The 18,944-nt window shown below is 36.2% G+C and overlaps 1 protein-coding gene across 3 annotated transcripts in view; it reads right to left on the bottom strand.

Moving 5' to 3' along the window:
- Positions 1 to 18,944, bottom strand: part of FAF1 (Fas associated factor 1) — a 520,107-nt gene that overhangs the window by 289,248 nt on the left and 211,915 nt on the right. For all 3 annotated transcript variants that reach the window (XM_047085885.1, XM_047085886.1, XM_047085887.1), the window contains one exon: positions 7,387 to 7,478. In XM_047085885.1, coding sequence (XP_046941841.1) covers positions 7,387 to 7,478 — 92 coding nt within the window. The remainder of the gene's footprint in view (positions 1 to 7,386; positions 7,479 to 18,944) is intronic.

The following is an 18,944-nucleotide window of genomic DNA, read 5'->3' as shown; positions in this document are numbered from 1 at the left end:
GAAAATAAAATGGTTTATAAGTAAATAATTTAAGAGCATGTTATTTTATATCTACATTTTAATAAATTAAGGATACATTGGAAAAAAAAAGGGAATTACACACTGAAATTTCATGAATATTCCTGAGAAGAACTACAATGAGTGAACTAATGTAATGCCCTTCAAAGAGTATATAACAATTACAAGGAAAAAAAATCTCAATCTAAACAACTGCCTCCAAAAGAAAAGGCGTATTTACTTTTTTAATATTTATTTATTTTGAGAGAGAGTACAAGCACAAGTGAGGGACAGGGAGAAAAAGAGGGGGATAGAGAGAATCCCAAGCAGGCCCCACACTCAGCACAGAGTCCGACGCAGGGCTCAATCTCACGACCGACCATGAGATCATGACCTGAGTCAAACTTCAGAGTTGGATGTTTAACTGACTGAGCCATCCAGGTACCCCAAGAGAAGACATCTTTAAAGTCTTATACATTTGTGTCAAGAATCCGAAAGCCATATTAGATGGAGAGTCACAGAGACTTCAGAGTGAGAAGTATTTACTATTGACCTTGAACAATCCAAAAGTCTTCTAAATACCTCAATTTCCTCATTTATAAAATAGATGAATCAAAATCACGCTGCATACTAACAGGGTTATTTTAATATTTAATAAATTACTAATGGTAATTACTAATTACTAATGGTATTTATCAGCATAAATAAATCATTTTATTTACTGTGCTTTGTAATTTATGCATTTACATATAATGTACCACTCCTGCTTAATGAATTTTTACAACCACACTGATAACTAAAAACAATGCTTCCCATTTTATAAATGAAAAATCTAGGGCCGCAGCTAAACTGGGAGAGTAATCTAGGATTTTTCTCATTATACCTTAGTGTCCTTTGTCTGGAGAAATAGATTACAATCATAATACTTTCCTGACTTGGTTATAATAAACTTTGTCTAGGAGTGACACTATAATACCATATTGCCTGGTCTGATTATAGAAGACTGATACTTTATAAAGAATGAACCTAAAGTTTGCCATTTCACTGGAACTTCAATGGTAAAATCTAGCAGCAGGACCTCATCATAGTCCTCCACTGCAATTAACAAGCAGGTTACTATCCAACTCTTCTCCATCTTCTAATATACATTGACTCATCTCAGAGAAAAAAATAATAATAAAACCAATTAAACATCAAATGAACCACCTAAATAAAATAAACTATTTTTTTTTCAAAATTCCCAAATCTGAGATGAAGAAAGGAATGGGGACATTATATATATATATATATATATATATATATATATATATATATATATATATATATATAAATTCTCCTATTTACAACAACCAATTCCAGAGTTCTTCTATTCACTTGCCAATTCTCAAATAACATTAAGAATCAGAATTACCCCTTATTTTATCCTGTTTAGATTATAAATTAGGTAACAAATTACAAACTTTATCTACCAGATTAGATAATATGATATGTTATATAACTCAATAGGAAATTTGTTTTTAGAGTCTACTATATAGTTACAATGTTGAAAACATATTTTTAATGTTTTATTTATTTTTGAGACAGAGAGAAAGCATGAGCAGGAGAGGGGCAGAGAGAGAGGGAAACAAAAGATTGGAAGCAGGCTCCATGCTGACAGCAGTGAGCTCCATGTGAGACTCAAACTCATGAACCATGAGATCTTCAACAGAGCCGAAGCTGGACACTCAACCAACTGGGCCACCCAGGTGCCCCTGAAAACTTATTTTTATTTGGTAGAATAAAAAATTAAAATCACAAGTTAAAAATAATTATAACCATTAGCTTTTAAGGTTCTAAATGAATTTTTTTAATGGTCTCCCATGAAATCAAAATTCAGATATACATCACCAAAAAAAGGGGAAAATAATCTCTAGTTTTACTGAAAGATACATTAGATTAACACACTAAGAGAAAAACAACTTGGATTTTAGTTAGACTTTAATAAAATATGCATTGATATGATTTTTCATTACAAGGAGCCTCTACATGTCCTTCCTCCCCCCAGATAGTTTGTGCTTCTGTATCTTCTGTTTGGCTTTGAATTCTTCTGTCTTACTGTTCCAACAAAGGAAACAGCATCAGTATAACTTGGTAAAAATCCATAAAGCCAAGTTGGAAGATGGCAGCAGAGTATGAGAACCTGAAGTTTGCCTTGTCCCAGGAATACAGCTAGATAATTATCAAATCATCCTAAATACCCTAGAAATCCACCTAAAGACTGGCAGAACAGACTTCACAATGAAAGGCAGAGAAGAGGCCAATCAAAGAAGGTAAGACATGTGGAGACACGGTTTGGGAGAAAACTGGATTTGTGGCTGCCGTGGTGAGAAGGGATCCCTGGTCTCGGATAAAGGTGAGAGACAGACCAGCACAAAGGGGAGCACATGGGGAAAACGAATTCCCATAGCAATTGGCTAGGAAAGCAAAAAGGGCCAGATTTCCTACAATTAGTAGATCTTAAGGCCTGGAAGTTTTGTTTGTTTGTTTGTTTGTTTGTTTAAGTAGGCTTCATGCCCAGCATGAAGCCCAACACGGAGCTTGAACTCACAACCGTGAGATCAAGACATGAGCTAAGATTGAGTTGGATGCTTAACTGACTGAGCCACCCAGGCAACCCAAGCCTGAAGTTTTAAAGGTCATCCAGCTTGGGGGAATAGAGCCCAAAGGGCATTGTAATGCTCTTGGAGAGAAGGCAGTCAAATAATCCAGGGACACATAGAATGGAAACAGTGATCTGAAGACCACCTGGGGCACACAGTAGGCAGGCTATTTGCTCATTTCAGAGCACATCCCAGAGAGGCAGCATTCACAGAGACACCACTATAGGAACAAAGGAACAGACCAACACCATTTCACTCACTTCCCCTCAGCATGAGCAGGGTCACGGACCACCTGCAGGGACCAATGCAGCACGGACACTCATGACCTAACTTGCTTACACCAAGCCCCACCCCCATGCTCCAAAAGAACCACCCTTCCCAGTCATGCTTGTATAAGAGTTCAGTGTGACAGCCTCTGGCTCCAAAAGATCAGCCCAAACCTGTGCTCACACCTTATCTCCAAACACGGGAGTTTTGTGGAGCTTCAAGTTCCACAGTGGTAGCAACAGGTCTCATTTCAAAAATACACCAGAGCACACCTAGTTAAAAGGTGTCACATTCAGGCAAAGGGCCAAACACTGCCCACAACAGGCAAAGAGAACCTCTACAGATGACTGACCTGGGGATAAAGCAGCCAGAACAAAACAACAGAGTGCACATAAAACACACTGTAGACACTCCTGGAATCACCAGACCCTGGGGGAGAAGGAATAATACACAACAGGGCACTATAGGATCTCTTCTTCAGAATGCTATTATACTCAAGAACAGGATACATAGCTGACCTACCACACAGAAATAGGGAGAGAAATTAAGACAGAATGAAAAGATAGAAAAACTTATCAAAAATGAAAGAACAGGACAAGGCCATAACCAGAGTTCTAGGTGAAACAGATATAAGTAACATGCCTGATAGAAAATTTAAGTAATGATCATGAGAATTACTCACTGCACTTGAGAAAAGAGTAGAAGGCATGAATGAGACCCTTAACACAGAGATAAGGAATAACAGCAAAGATAAAGAGCTTGATAAATGAAATAAACATACTTGATGGAATGAACAGCAGGCTGGAAGAAGCAAAGGAATGAATTAATGACCTAGAAGACAGAGTAATGGAAAATAATCAAGCTGAACAAAAGAGAGAAAAAAGAATTATTCAAAATGAGAAGACTGACGGAATTCAGTGACTCCATCAAACATAGTAACATTAGCATTATAGGAGTCCCAGAAGAAAAAGAAGGAAAGGGGGTAAGAGAATTTATTTGAAGAAATAATAGCTGAAAACTTCCCAAAGCTGAGGAAGGAAACAGATATTCAGAGCCAGGATAGGCACAAAGAACCCCATCAAAATCAACAAAAGCAGATTCACAACAACACATATTATAATTAAAATGCCAAATACAACGATAAAGAAAAAAAATTAAAAGCAGCAAGAAAAAGAAGACAGTCATTTATATGGGAAAACCAAAAGGGCTGGCAGGGGATACTTCAGCTGAAACTTTCTAAACCAGAAAGGAATGGCATGATAAGTTCTAATGCTAAATGGGAAAAATGTGCAGCCAAGGAGACTCTATCCAGGAAGGCTATCATTCAAAATAAAAGGACAGATAAAGAGTTTCCCAAACAAACAAAAACTAAAGAAGTTCATGACCACTAAACCAGCCCTGCAAGAAATATTGAGAGACTCTTTGAGTGGAGAGGCAAAAGTGACATGATAAAGGTAGGAAACACAAAAATAGCAAAAATAAATATATCTGTAACAACCAGCCAAGGAAGTCACAATGTAAAAAGATGTAATACATGACATCATATTTCTCAAACCTGGGAGAAGAGGAATAAACAATTGGTTCAAACTTGAAAGGCCATCAACTTAATATAGACTGCTATATGCAGAAGGTGTCATATACAAACCTAATGGTAACCACAAATCAAAAACTACTAATACATATGCAAAGAATAAAGAGAAAGAAATACAAATATATCACTAAAGAAAACCAGCAAACCATGAAAGATAGAAAGACAGGAAAGGATCTGAGAAAATCTTCAGAAACAAACACAAAACAAATAATAAAATAACAATACATAGATGGACAAAATAATCCAACCTAAAGACACCAGCACATTGAAAGTGAGGTGATGGAGAAATATTTATCATGCAAATTGTCAAAAGAAAGCCATATTAGTAATACTTTTATCAGACAAAATAAAGTTTAAAACAAAGACTATAACAAAAGACAAAGGAAGAGACTATATATATAATAAAAAGGACAATCCAACAAAATATAACAATTATAAATTTTATACACCCATAATGGATAGACCCAAATAGTTACTAGATAGACCTAAAATAGTTACTAGATAGACCTATTATTATGTATTAGAAGGAAAAAATTACTCTTTTTCTCTCATACACTACTCACAGAATACTTCTGGCTATGAAATGTGTGTTTACTATGTTTGTTTACTAACAAACATAAAGGAACTAATCAAGGAAAATACAATACTAGGAAGAGACTTTAACACCCCACTTACATCAATGGATAGATAATCTAAACAGAATATCAACAAAGAAACAATGGCTTTGAATGACACAAAAGACCAGAGAGATTTACCAGATATATTCAGAACATCTTATCCTAAAATAGCAGAATACATATTCTTCTCAAGTTCCCATGGAACATTCTCCAGAAGAGATCCACAAAACAGGTCTTGTCAAATTTACAATGATCAAAGTCATACCATGCATGTTTTCTGACCAGAAAGCTATGAAACTAGAAACCAATCACATGAAAAAAAAAGTCTGGAAAGCGCAGAAATACATAGAGATTACATAACATGCTATGAAACAATGAATGGATCAACAAAGAAATAAAAGAAGAAATTAAAAGGTACATGGAAACAAATGAAAATGAAAATACAATGGTTCAAAACATTTGGGATGCAGCAAAAATGGTTCTAAGAGGGAAGTTTACAGCAAAACAGGCTTACCTCAAAAGCAAGAAAATGTCAAATAAACAACCTAACCTTATACCTAAAGCTACAAAAAGAACAAACAAAACCTAAAACCAGTCAAAGGAAGGGAATAATAAAGATTAGAGAATAAATAAATGATAAAGAAACTTAAAAAACAATAGAACATATCAATGAAACCAGGATCTGGTTCTTTGAAAAAAAAAAATCAGTAAAATTGATAATCCTCTAGCCAGATTTATCAAGAAAAAAAAAAAAAAAAGGGACCCAAATAAAATCACAAAGGAAAGAGGAGAAGTAACAACAAACACCACAGGAGCACAATTATAAGAGAATATTATGAAAGACTATGTGCCAACAAATTGGACAACCCAGAAGAAATAGGTAAGTTTCTAGAAACATAACCTACCCAAACTGAAACATGAATAGAATGTTTGAACAGACCAATTACCAGCAAAGAAATTGAATCAGTAATCAAAACACTCCCAAAAACAAAAGTCCAGGACCCGATGGCTTCATAGGTGAAGCCTACCAAATATTTAAAGAAGAATTATTACCTATTGTTCTCAAACTATTCCAAAAAATAGAAAAGGAAGGAATATTTCCAAATATTGAACTTGTGTCTAATGTGGGGACAATTTTAGAGGACTAAGCCCTGAACCTATGGGATTTTATGCTGTCTTCAGGTAGATAATATCAGAATTAAATTAAAATTGTAGAACTGGTATTGAAAAATTGCCTGGTGTGGAAGGGAAAGAACACACATTTCATAGCCAGAAGTATTCTGTGAGTAGTGTATGAGAGAAAAAGAGTAATTTTTTCCTTCTAATACATAATAATAAAGATATTTCATAGGTGGGAGGGGAAAAGGTTGACAATATTCATAGTTTAAGCACACAGGTCTCTACCACACAAAATCACCAAATTGTATTAAGAAAGAAAGAAACATGTATAAAAATTGTGAAAATCTAAAAACAAATGTAGTTCTGGAGTGATACTGTACTCACAAACATTATTACTCTATTACTGGCATAATCACTTACTTTGGATCAGTTTGCTTTATCTAGCATTAACAATGTAATATATAATTTAATATTAAAATATTTTAATCATTCTATAAATGTCTTGAGTTTCAAGAATAATGAAAAAAGGATAAGATTCTTTATTTCAAATAGAAAAGCTTAACAAAAATGTATCAGTGCTTTTCAAACCCTATTCTGCAGGACCTGATGAACTTCCCTCAAAAGTATGCCTTCTTTAGCCATGGGGAAAGCTAGAGTTCCATTTACTCAATCTCTTCCTTCTAATACTAGTCCCTCCCCTTCAAACAGAGCAGCACTTTTTTTTTTTTAATTTTAGAGAAGGAGATGGAACAAGCTGGGGAGGGTCAGAGAGTGAAAATGTTAATGAGGTTCAGTGCTCAGCACAGAGCCTGACATGGGGCTCAATCTCAGGACTCTGAGATCATGACCTCAGCCAAATTGAGTCAGACGTTTAACCAAGTGAGCCACCCAGACACCCCAGAGCAGTACCATTTTTGACTATTTTTCCATAATGGAGTTTTGCTAAAGATTTTCTTTGGAAAAAAACTCCACCACTAAAATCAAACAAACCATCCAGAACAAAATAGTTTGAAATTTTATATAGTTAATAGTTGGTGGTAAGTTTATGCTTCAACAAGATTTTGATTCGATTTCATTTTGATATTTACATACAGCTTAAAGCAATGTAACAATCAAGCTTTCCATTTCAGACTCCCAGGAAAAGTAAACACCTTACCCAGCATGACTAGAAGATGAAGGTGGTGGCAAGTCTGGTGTAAGGACATAAAGACTGTTGTTTTTTGGCAAATGTAGCGATTTTAAGACCGTCTGGAAAAGAAAAATTAAAAACAAAACAAAAAAAATGACTGTTGATTGTACATTATTCATTTTTTCCCTAAAGTTCTTGAAAATTTTTCAATATTATAGCTTACCTTTTCATCTTTTGATAATTTCCTAAATATGATAATGCAGAACGACTGAATCCAAATAATTTGTTTCTCCCATATACAAGTGAGCATATAAGTATGAACATTAAAGATAAAACGCAAATTCTTTAGCTCATGATGAAATATAACTAGATAAGAACACAGCTGAGAATCATTAATTTCTTCATTAAAGAAGTATATCCTTGAAACTAATACGCACTTCTTCAAGGATCATTATAACAAAAATTAGCATACTGTAGGTTTTCAGAGATCACAAGACCTAGAAAAGATTATAAGCAAGCACCTCAACCCAAAGACTTTAAAGATAAGGAACTGCAGCCCAAGAAGTAAACTGACTTGGGTAAGGGCTCTAGTAAGTGTTACCTGGGTACCTTAACTCTTACTCCAGAGAATTTTTTTGTTAAAATATTCCATCTAGGGTGAATAAACTACTCTTGTGATACATCTGAACTATATCTTGAAAGCCACACAAAACTTTAGTACAATTTTTTGCCATAAAAACCCTACATACATTTTGCACTCCTAACTTGATGGTAAAAACTTACTAACATACTTCAAACTTTTTTTTTTTGACAGAAAAACATATTAAGAAACACATTTTACATCTTTACATCATAACCCAGGGCATACATATTTATTAAACAGATACTTACTGAGCTACCTACTCTGTGACAGGACAATTGTAAACACTGAGGGTATAGTGGTGAACAGAACAGTCTAAATCCCCTGATGGTATAGAGGTTTACAGTTTAGTAGGAACAAATAAAGTTAGCAACCTATATAGTTGAATATTAAAACTTGATAATTCTTTGGAATAAACATAAATCAGGGAAGGGAGGATGAAGAATATGGGGGTGTGAATTATGTAATTTTACACTGGGTGGTGAGGGTGGTTCTCACGTGGGGAATACGGCTTTTGAGCAAAGACTTAAAGGGGTAGGGAGTAAACCATGAGAATATACAGAAAAAGAATATTTCAGGCAAAGAAAACAACCAGCATGAAATACTTAATGAACAACAAGGAGTCTGATGTAACTGAAGTCAAATGAGCACTGACTGAGATGGGTCACAGAAAGAACAGTGATGGTAAGGACAGGAAATATGTTGAGGTATTTAGGCTAATGTAAGGGCTTTGACTTTTACTCTGAATGAAATAGGAAACTACTGAAGTGACAAGATTACTTAAATGATTCACGTTAAAATGAATCATTTAAATAATACATACATACATAAATTTGTTAGCTGTGTTGAAAACACCTGGGAAGGGGTTGGCAGAGGAGGACAGAAGCACAGAAGAGACTAATGGAATATACTAAGATAAGGATGATAATGGTTTATACCAGTGTGATAGAAGTGATGTAAAATAGCTGGATTCTAGATATATTTTGAAAATAGTATCAAAGAGATTTCCCGACATATTGGATACAGTTTCTGACAGAAAGGAGTCAGTAATGATCCTAAAGATTTTAGACTGAGTAACTGGAAAGATGAAGTTGGTATCAATTCAAAGGCAAGACTGAAGATGAAGACTTCCATTTTGGGCAGGTAAGTTTGAAATGTGTATCAAGCATTTAAATGGAGAAGATAAGCAAGTGGATATATCAATCTGGAAAGCCGAGAACAGGTCTGGAGTGGAAATATAAACTAAAGATATAAAACTGTGCATATAGATGCACTTAAAAGTCATTACACTGGACAAGATTACCACTGAATTTAGTCACGTGGTCACTTCACTGGTGACTTTGACAGAAGCACTAGCAATTCTTTGCTTAGATTGGGCTAAGGAGAAATGGGGATAAATAAATTAGAGACAAGAAATATAAACAACTCTCTGGGGAAAGTTTTGTTATCAAGGGGACTAGAGGAATGCAGTGATTATTAGAAGGGGAAGAAAAATAGAAGACATAACATTATGTTTGTGGTTATGCTCTACTAGAGGTAATGGTCTATTAGAGAAAAATACCAATGATGCAGGAAACACAGGGAAGTATTAGGTCAAATCCCTGAATAGGCCAGAGGGGATAAAGAATGCAATCCAAAGCAAACATGGAGGCTTGGTCTTCGATAGGAGACTGGACAAGCCATCGAGAGTAACAAAAGGAGAATACTTTTGTAAAATGCAGGTAAGTAAACAGAGACCAAGCTGGGAATTTGTAGAATTTTGTTTATATTGCCTTTATTTTGTCAGTGAAACAAAACAGGAAAGAAAGGCATCAGTTGAGAGTGAGAATAAGGGAAAGGTGCTTTAAAGGCCTGAGGAGAGGACAAGTACAAAATAACCATTTAGGAGTGTAGATAAACCAGGTAAATATACTGTAACTGCCTAGCAACATTAAGGGGCTCTCTAAAGACCATGGTCATGAATTTAAAGGTACACCAACACCATGATTTTATTTGTCTGCAGCCACTTTTAGCTGTAAAGGCACAGAATAGATGGAGTTGGATTTATCAAAAGTAAGGATTTTTGTCATGCAGGATCTTTAAAGGAAGAGTTGGGATTATACACAAGAAAGTGATTATAATGATTAACCGTGGGATTTAACCCACTGTAAGGAAGGAAGAAAAAACATGAAAGAGGTAATCATCTTGAGCAGATGGTAGAAACAATGGATTAGAGGCCTAAGTAGTATTGAAGGACTGCTGGAGTTAGGACACCAAAGGAAATGAGCTAGAAAGATGAGATATGGTAAGCAGAAAATCAAAGCCTCAAATTAAGATTTGAGAATTATAATTAAATGATAGGAGAATGGGAGATATAGCTGATACAGGCTGGAGAAAAAAAGACCTCTGTAGGAAAGAAATTCAAGAAACTAAGAGTCCGAGGTACTGGAAGAACCATTTACAAAGATATTTAAATTACCAAGAATTAGGATAGAGAAAGGTGAATCCCCTGGAACACGAGGTCTGAGAGGTCTGGGGGCCATAGGAGGAGAAGTGGTTCTCCTCCTACGAGAGCATTTGGTAGAGGCTGCACAGTCTCCCCACAGGCAAAGGTCCCAACAGACCCTGGAGAACAGCCACATTCACTCATATTGGAACAAAGACACCATGGTGTGATGAAACCTGGCACTGGCTGTATGTTGTGTTCTGCCATAAGCCCTGAACCTCTGCTGCTATGCAATTACCCAAACTTTTTCTGCGGCAGGCAGGCACCTGTCTACAATCTCTGAACTTCTGCAACAGCATAGCCGCATGCATGTTCCCAAGGGGCAAGCGGGCACCTGGCCATTGCCCAGCGAGACCCTCCCCCATAGGGTCAGAGGGGGTCCAAACCACAGGTTTCTCAAAAGTGAGGGATTTGGAAACACAGCCCCATATGAGATATAATTCAGGAGGGAGCTTCCGCCTGACAGGCTGACAGCATGGACACAGACAGTGTAGAAGTAGGGAGTGGATAGAAGCCAAAGACAAAGGTGGGGTGCTTGACTGCTGGTCTGTGAGAGCACAGAGTTCCAGAGCCAGAGACTGGGAAGCTGGGTGACCCCATTTTCACCTCTCCCATGCATTCGCATAGACATGCATGCCTGCCAACCAATCCACCCCAGTAAGCTAAACAGTACCAATTAGTGGAGAAGAGAGCCCTTGCACCAGGCTCCAACCAACTGCGCCAACCAAGCTCAGGCCCTAGAAGACCAACACAAGTCTCTCTCTCTGCTTAGTGTAAGGACTATAAAGTGCTTCACATTTAGACTTCTAGGGGAAACCGGATGTAATTTCATTCAGATTTTCTCCTGTTTCCTGGTCCATCTATTTGGTGTTTTTTTTCCCCCTTTTCTTTTTCTCTTATTCTTGGATACAGAAAGAATTTATTTTTATTTCCCATTTTTACAAAATTTTTTTACTATATTCTCTTGTAAATTTTTTTATTCTATTTTACTTTCTTCATTTCATTCTATTCTATTTTATTGTATAATTTTTTATTTTAAATGTTTCACCTTTTTTTTTCTTTTCTTCCCCTTTTTTCTCTATTCTATCAGCTTCTTTCAAAAACCAGACCAGAGCACACCTAGCATCTAGCTCCCTTTATTTGATTTTTTTCTGTTGGTTTTAATTTTGAAACTTTTATTTTTTTATTTCACTAATACTTTTCCTTCCTCCAAAATGACAAAATGAAGGAATTCACCTCAAAAGAAAGTACAGAAAGAAAGGATAGCCAGGGACTTAATCAACACAGATATAAGCAAGATGTCTGAACTAAAATTTAGAATCATGATAATAAGAATATTAGCTGGGGTTGAAAAAAGCATAGAATCCCTTTCTGCAGAGATAAAAGAAGTAAAATCTAGTCAGGAAAAAATTAAAAAAGCTATATCTGACATGCAATCTCAAATGGATGCCACAGCAGCAAGGGTGGATGAATCAGAGCAGCGAATCAGTGATATAGAAGACAAAATTATGGAGAATAATGATGCAGGAAAAAGAGGGAAAGTAGGCAAAAAAGCACGATACAAGACATAGAGAACTCAGTGACTCATTAAAAAAGAAAGGCATCTGAAACAAAGGAGTCCCAGAAGATGAAGAGAAAGACAGAAGGGGTGGGAGGTTTATGTGAGCAAATCATAGCAGAAAACTTTCCTAAACTGTGGAAAAGACACAGACATCAAAATCCAACAAGTACAGAGAACTCCCATTAGATTCAACAAAAAACGACCATCAACAAGGCATATCATAGTCAAATGCACAAAATACACAGACAAGGAAAGAAATATGAAAGTAGCAAGGGAAAAAAAATCCTTAACCTATAAGGGAAGAGAGATCAGGTTCACAGCAGACCTATACACAGAAACTTGGCAGGCCAGAAAGGAGTGGCAGGATATATTAAGTGTGATTAACCATAAAAATATGCAGCCAAGAATTCGTTACCCAGCAAGGCTGCCATTCAAAATAAAAGGAGAGATAACGAGTTTCCCAAACAAAAACTAAAGGAATTCATGACCACTAAACCAGTCCTGCAAGAAATTTAAGGGGGACTCTTTGAGGGGAGAAAAGATGAAAAAACAAAACAAAACAAAAAACAAAAACAAAAATAGACCAAAGGCAACAAAGACAACAAAGGACCAGAGAACACCATCAGAAACTTCAATTCTACAGGCAACAAAATGGCAATAAATTCATATCTTTCAGTACTCACTCTAATGTCAATGGGCTAAAGGCTCCAATCAAAAGACACAGGGTATCGCATGGATAAGAAAAAAAAGATCCTTCTATATGCTGTTTACAAGACCCATTTTATCTCTAAGGACATCTTCATATTGAAAGTAAGGGGATGGAGAACCATCTATCATGCTAATGGTCACCAAAAGAAAGCCAGAGTAGCCACACTTATATCAGACAATGTAGATTTTAAAATAAAGAATGTAGGGGCACCTGGGTAGCTCAGTCAGTTAAGTGTCCAACTTTGGCTCAGGTCATGATCTCACAGCTTGTGGGTTCAAGCCCCAGTTGGGCTCTGTACTGACAGCTCAGAGCCTGGAGGTGCTTCAGATTCTGCGTCTCCATCTTTCTCTGGCCCTCTCCTGCTCGTGTTCGTTCTCTCTCTCTCTCTCTCTCTCTCAAAAATAAATAAACGTTAAAAAAAATTTTTTTTAAAGAATGTAACAAGAGATGAAGAAGGGCATTATATCATAATTAAGGGGTCTATCCATCAAGACCTAACAATTGTAAACAGTTATGCCCCAATGTGAAACACCCAAATATATAAACCAATTAATCACAAACATGAAGAAACTCATTGATAATAATGCTATTATAGTAGGGGAATTCAACACTCCACTTACAACAATGGACAGATCATCTAGGCAGAAAATCAACAAGGAAACAATGGCTTTGAATGACATCTTGGACCAGATGGACTTAACAGATATTCAGAACATTTCATTCTAAAGCAGTGGAATATGCATTCTTCTCAAGTACACATGGAACATTCTCCAGAATAGATCATATACTGGGACACAAATCAGCCCTCAACAAGTACAAAAAAATCAAGATCATACCATGCATATTTTCAGACCACAACACTATGAAACTTGAAATCAACTACAGGAAAAAATTTGGAAAGACCATGAATACTTGGAGATTAAAGAACATTCTATTAAATAATGAACAGGTTAACCAAGAAGTTAAAGGGGAGTTTAAAAAGTACATTGAAGCAAATGAAAATGATAACACGACTGATCAAAACCACTGGCATGTAGCAAAGGTGGTCACAATAGGGAAGTATATAGTAATCCAGGCCTTCCTAAAGAAGGAAAAAAGGTCTCAGATATACAACCTAACCTTAAACCTTAAAGAGCTGAAAAAAAGAACAGCAAAAAGAACTCAAAACCAGCAGAAGATGGGAAATAATAAAGATCAGAGCAGAAATCAATGCTATCCGAAAAAAAAAAATTAATTAAAAATAAATAAATAAATAAATAAATAAAGTAGAAAAGATCAATGAAACCAGGAGTTGGTTCTTTGAAAGAATTAAAATTATAAATCCCTAGCCAGTTTGATCAAAAAGGACCCAAGTAAATCAAATCAAGAATGAAAGAGGAGAAATCATAACCAACACAGCAGAAATACAAACAATAAGAGAATATTATGATCAATTATATACCAATAAATTGGGCAATCTGTAAGTAATGGACAAATTCCTAGAAACATATAAATTACCTAAACTGAAACAGGAAGAAATAGAAAGTTTGAACAGATCCATAACCAGTAAAGAAATTTAATTAGTAATAAAAAACCTCCCCCAAAACAAGAGTCCAGGGCCAGATGGCTTTGCAGGTGAATTCCACCAAACATTTAAAGAAGAGTTAACACTTATTCTTTTGAAGCTGTTCCAAAAACAGAAATGGAAGGAAAACTTCCAAACTCATGCTACAAGGCCAGCATCACCTTGATTCAGAAACCAAAGACCCCATTAAAAAGGAGAACAATGGACTAATTTCCTTGATGAACATAGATGCAAAAATCCTCAACAAGATACTAGCCAACTGGAGTCAACAATACATTAAAAGGATTATTCATTGTGATCAAGTGGCATTTATACCTGGGATGCAGGGCTGGTTCAATATCTGCAAATCAATCAATGTGACACATCACCTTAACAAAAGAAAAGAATAAGAACCACATGATTCTTTCATTAGATGCAGAGAAAGCATTTGACAAAATACAGCATCCTTTCTTGATAAAAACCCTCAAGAAAGTAGGGATACAAGGATCATACCTCAAGATCATAAAAGCCATATTTGAACGACCCAACGCTAATCTCATCCTCCATGGGGATAAAACTGAGAGCTTTCTCTCTAAGGTCAGGAACATGACAGGGAAGTACACTCTCACCACTGTTATTCAACATACTATTGGAAGTCTTAGCCTCAGCATCAGACAACAAAAGGAAATAAAAGGCATCCAGATTGGCAAGGAGAGTGTCACACTTTCACTCTTCACAGACCATATGATATTCTATGTGGAAAACCCAAAAGATTCCACCAAAAACTTGCCAGAACTGACCCATGAAATCAGCAAAGTTGCAAGATATAAAATCAATGCAAAGAAATCGGTTGCATTTCTATCCACCAATAATGAAACAACAGAAAGAGAAATTAAGGGAAAAATCCCATGTACAATTGCACCCAAAACCATAAAACATTTGGGAATAAACCTAACCAAAGAAGTGAAAAATCTATACACTGAAAACTGTAGAAAGCTTATGAGAGAAATTGAAGAAGACACAAAAAAAATGAAAAAATATTCCATGCTTATGGATTGGAAGAACAAATATTGTTAAAATGTCGATACTACCCAAAGCAATACACATATTCAATGCAATCCCTATCAAAAAAACACCAGCATTCTTCAGAGCTGGAACAAACAATCCTAAAATTTGTATGGAACCAGAAAAGACCCTGAGGAGCCAAAACAATCCTGAAAAAGAAAACCAAAGCTGGAGGCATCACAATTCCGGATGTATTACAAAGCTGTAATCATCAAGACAGTATAGTACTGGCTCAAAAACAGACACTTAGGCCAGTCAAACAGAATAGAGAACCCAGAAATGGACCCACAAATGTATGACCAACTAATCTTTGACAAGCAGGAACAAATATCCAATGGAATAAAGACAGTCTCTTCAGCACATGATGCTGGGAAGACTGGACAGCAACGAGAAGAATGAACCTGGACCACTTTCTTACACCACACACAAAAACAAACTCAAAATGGATGAAAGACCTAAACATAAGACAGGAAGCCATCAAAATGCTCAAGGAGAAAGCAGGCAAAAACCTCTTTGACCTTGGCTGCAGCAACTTCTTACTCAACACATCTCCAGAAGCAAGGGAAATAAAAGCAAAAATAAACTATTGGGAACTCATAAAAATAAAAAGCTTCTGCATGATGAAGGAAACAATCAGCAAAACTAAAAGGCAACCAAAAGAATGGGAGAAGATATTTCCAAATGACATATCGGATAAAGGGTTGGTATCCAAAATCTATAAAGAATTTATCAAACTCAATACTCAAAAAACAAATAATCTAGTGAAGAAATGGGCAAAAGACATGAATAGGCACTTTTCCAAAGAAGACATCCAGATGGCTATCAGACACATGAAAAAATGCCGAACACCACTCATCATCAAGGAAATGTAATTAAAAAAAAGGGGGGGGGGAAATACAAATCAAAACCACAATAAGATACCACCTCACACCTGTCAGAATGACTAAAATTAACAATGCAGGCAATGACAGATGTTGGCAAGGATGTAGAGAAAGAAGATCTCTTTTGCACTGCTAGTGGGAATGCGAACTGGTATAGCCACTGTGGAAAACGGTATGAAGTTCCTCAAAAAATTAAAAATAGAACTACCCTACATCCCAACAACTGCACTACTAGGTATTTATTCAAAGGATACAGGTGTGCTGTTTCGAAGGGTCACATCCACCCCAATGTTTATAGCAGCGCTATCAATAATGGCCATTGTTGGCTAAGAGAACAAGTGGGAAAGAGCCCATTGTGTGTTGTGTGTGTGTGTGTGTGTGAGTGTGTGTATGTATATACACAAAATGGCGTATCACTTGACAATCAAAAAGAATGAAATCCTGCCATGTGCAACAACGTGGATGGAAGTAGAGTGCATTATGCTAAACAAAATTAGTCAGAGAAAGACAAATATCATATAATTTCACTCGTGTGGAATTTAAGATACAAAACAGATGAACATAAGGGAAGGGAAGAAAAATAATATAAAAACAAGGAGGGGGACAAAACATAAGAGACTCAAATATAGAGAATGAACTGAGGGTTGCTGGAGGGGTTGTGGGTGGGGGGAAGGGCTAAGTGGGTAAGGGGCATTAAGGAAGATACTTGTTGGGATGAGCACTAGGTGTTATATGTAGGGGATAAATCACAGGATTCTACTCTTATTATTGCACTACATGCTAACTAACTTGGATGTAAATTAAAAAAAATACATACATACTGCATGACATTAAAAAAAAAAGAAGACAGAGAGCAATTCTAGACCAATAACTAAAAATTATCAGGAAATGAGGGGAAACACCTCAATAAGTAGGTGATGATCTTTTGACATCAAATTCAAAGCTGAAGATTTTTAGAGAAGGACTGATAAAGGTCCGGAAGTGGAAGTGAGGAGCAATAAGGACACATATTTTACCAGTTAGTCCACTGTTATGATGGCTGCTAAGGAAAAGCAATGAACACGGAGAAGGCTACAAAGAAACAATGTCCTCAGGAAGGCAGATTTCAGTCAGAGGAAGATGGTGGAGGGAGTGTGCAGGGAAGAGGTTGACAACAGAAGGAATTTTGCTAATAATAAAATTAGTTCCACAGGGAATAACACAGGGTCCCAGGCATTGTAGAGGAAAAGGCTAGAGACAGATGGAGCTATGGAAATTTTAGTGAGGGATGATATGAGAATCTTAAACTCCTTGTAGTGACCAGCATAAACAGCAGGAAGAGATGTAATGAAATTAGTTGTGGTACAATCAAATAATAATGTCCAGGCTGAAAGTGTTGGAAAGCAAGGTGGAGTGCGATGTCTAGGAATCTCTCTTAATCCTACAGATGAAAGTAGAGACACATAGGGAGGCTGATCTTACCCAAGCATAGAATTCATTCTTGATCCCACTCCAAGAAGGTCCATCTTACTATAAGTATACAAGGACACTGGGATTTACTGTTGACTCATATTAGCTATCTGTTAAATAAATAAAAATACTTACCCTTACTGTTTGCAAAATACTCTGACATCTTCTATTCTATTTGGTTTTTTAATGTGGGCTATAACCCACTCATGTCACTTTACAACCCATTAATGGTTTGTAATGCATGGTCTGCAAAAATACTATATTAGGCAATTACTCATAAGTTTACAATCTGTACAGAAACCTTTATGTTCTGAATCTTTAAAATATGTGTAAGCCCTTTTGAAATTGATGTGTGACCTTTACAGAGCTAACATGCAAGCAAAACACATGCATACACAGGAAAGTTATTTTTACCTTTTCATCTTTCATTTTTTTACTTGGTGGATTACTGTAAATACTCTTACCATTTGGATGGTAACTACTACCTTTTGCTATGCTATCATCCATAGATTTTCCACTGAATCTTCCCTCTCAAACCACACATGGCATAATTAAATAAATGGATACTTTTATTCATTCATTCCTTCATTCATTCCACAAACATTTGCTCAAGGTACTATGATGGAGAATGCTGGGATGGGAACCTAGTTTTATACAGAGGCCTGTTAGAGAAAGTAATGTTTAAACTGAGACTTGAAGGATGAAATAGAGGTACCCATATGAAGATTTGGGGATAAAGCATTCCAAGCAGTTAAAGGGACAGGTAAAGACATAGAGGGCTTGGGCCTATTAGAAGAATTAAAAGGAGGTTTCTATGGCTGCATCATGTAAAGTGAGGGTAAGGAAGGCTAAAGGTTGTAGAGGTGAACAGTGGGTAAATAATACAATGCCTTTTGAACCACGGTGAGTTTTATTTAAAGTGCAACAAAAAACTATGTTTTAACAGCAGAGTTATATAATTCAATTTATGTTTTTAAAAGATCATTCTGGCTGCTATGTGGAGAATGTAAGGAAGAACTCAAGAAAAATGCTGGGAAAACAATGATGAAGCTACTGCATTGATCCAGGCATGAGATGCTAATGGCTTGGATTAGGCAGTGGAATAAAAATACTGAAATGTGACCACAGTTGAGGTATATTTTGGAGACAGATGTCATAGCACTTACCAAAGGATTAGGTGTTATTTGAAATGGGAAAAGACTGGATGCCCATATTTTTGTATTCATTAGTGGCTATACAGTGCTGCCATTTA

The sequence above is a fragment of the Lynx rufus genome, unplaced genomic scaffold, assembly GCF_022079265.1.
Source record: "Lynx rufus isolate CCGP_SWC_20201006 ecotype Redwood Valley unplaced genomic scaffold, mLynRuf1.p SCAF_2, whole genome shotgun sequence".
Classification (NCBI taxonomy): domain Eukaryota; kingdom Metazoa; phylum Chordata; class Mammalia; order Carnivora; family Felidae; genus Lynx; species Lynx rufus.
Note: the sequence above shows the minus strand (reverse complement) of the source record. Positions and strands in the feature narration are given on the sequence as shown.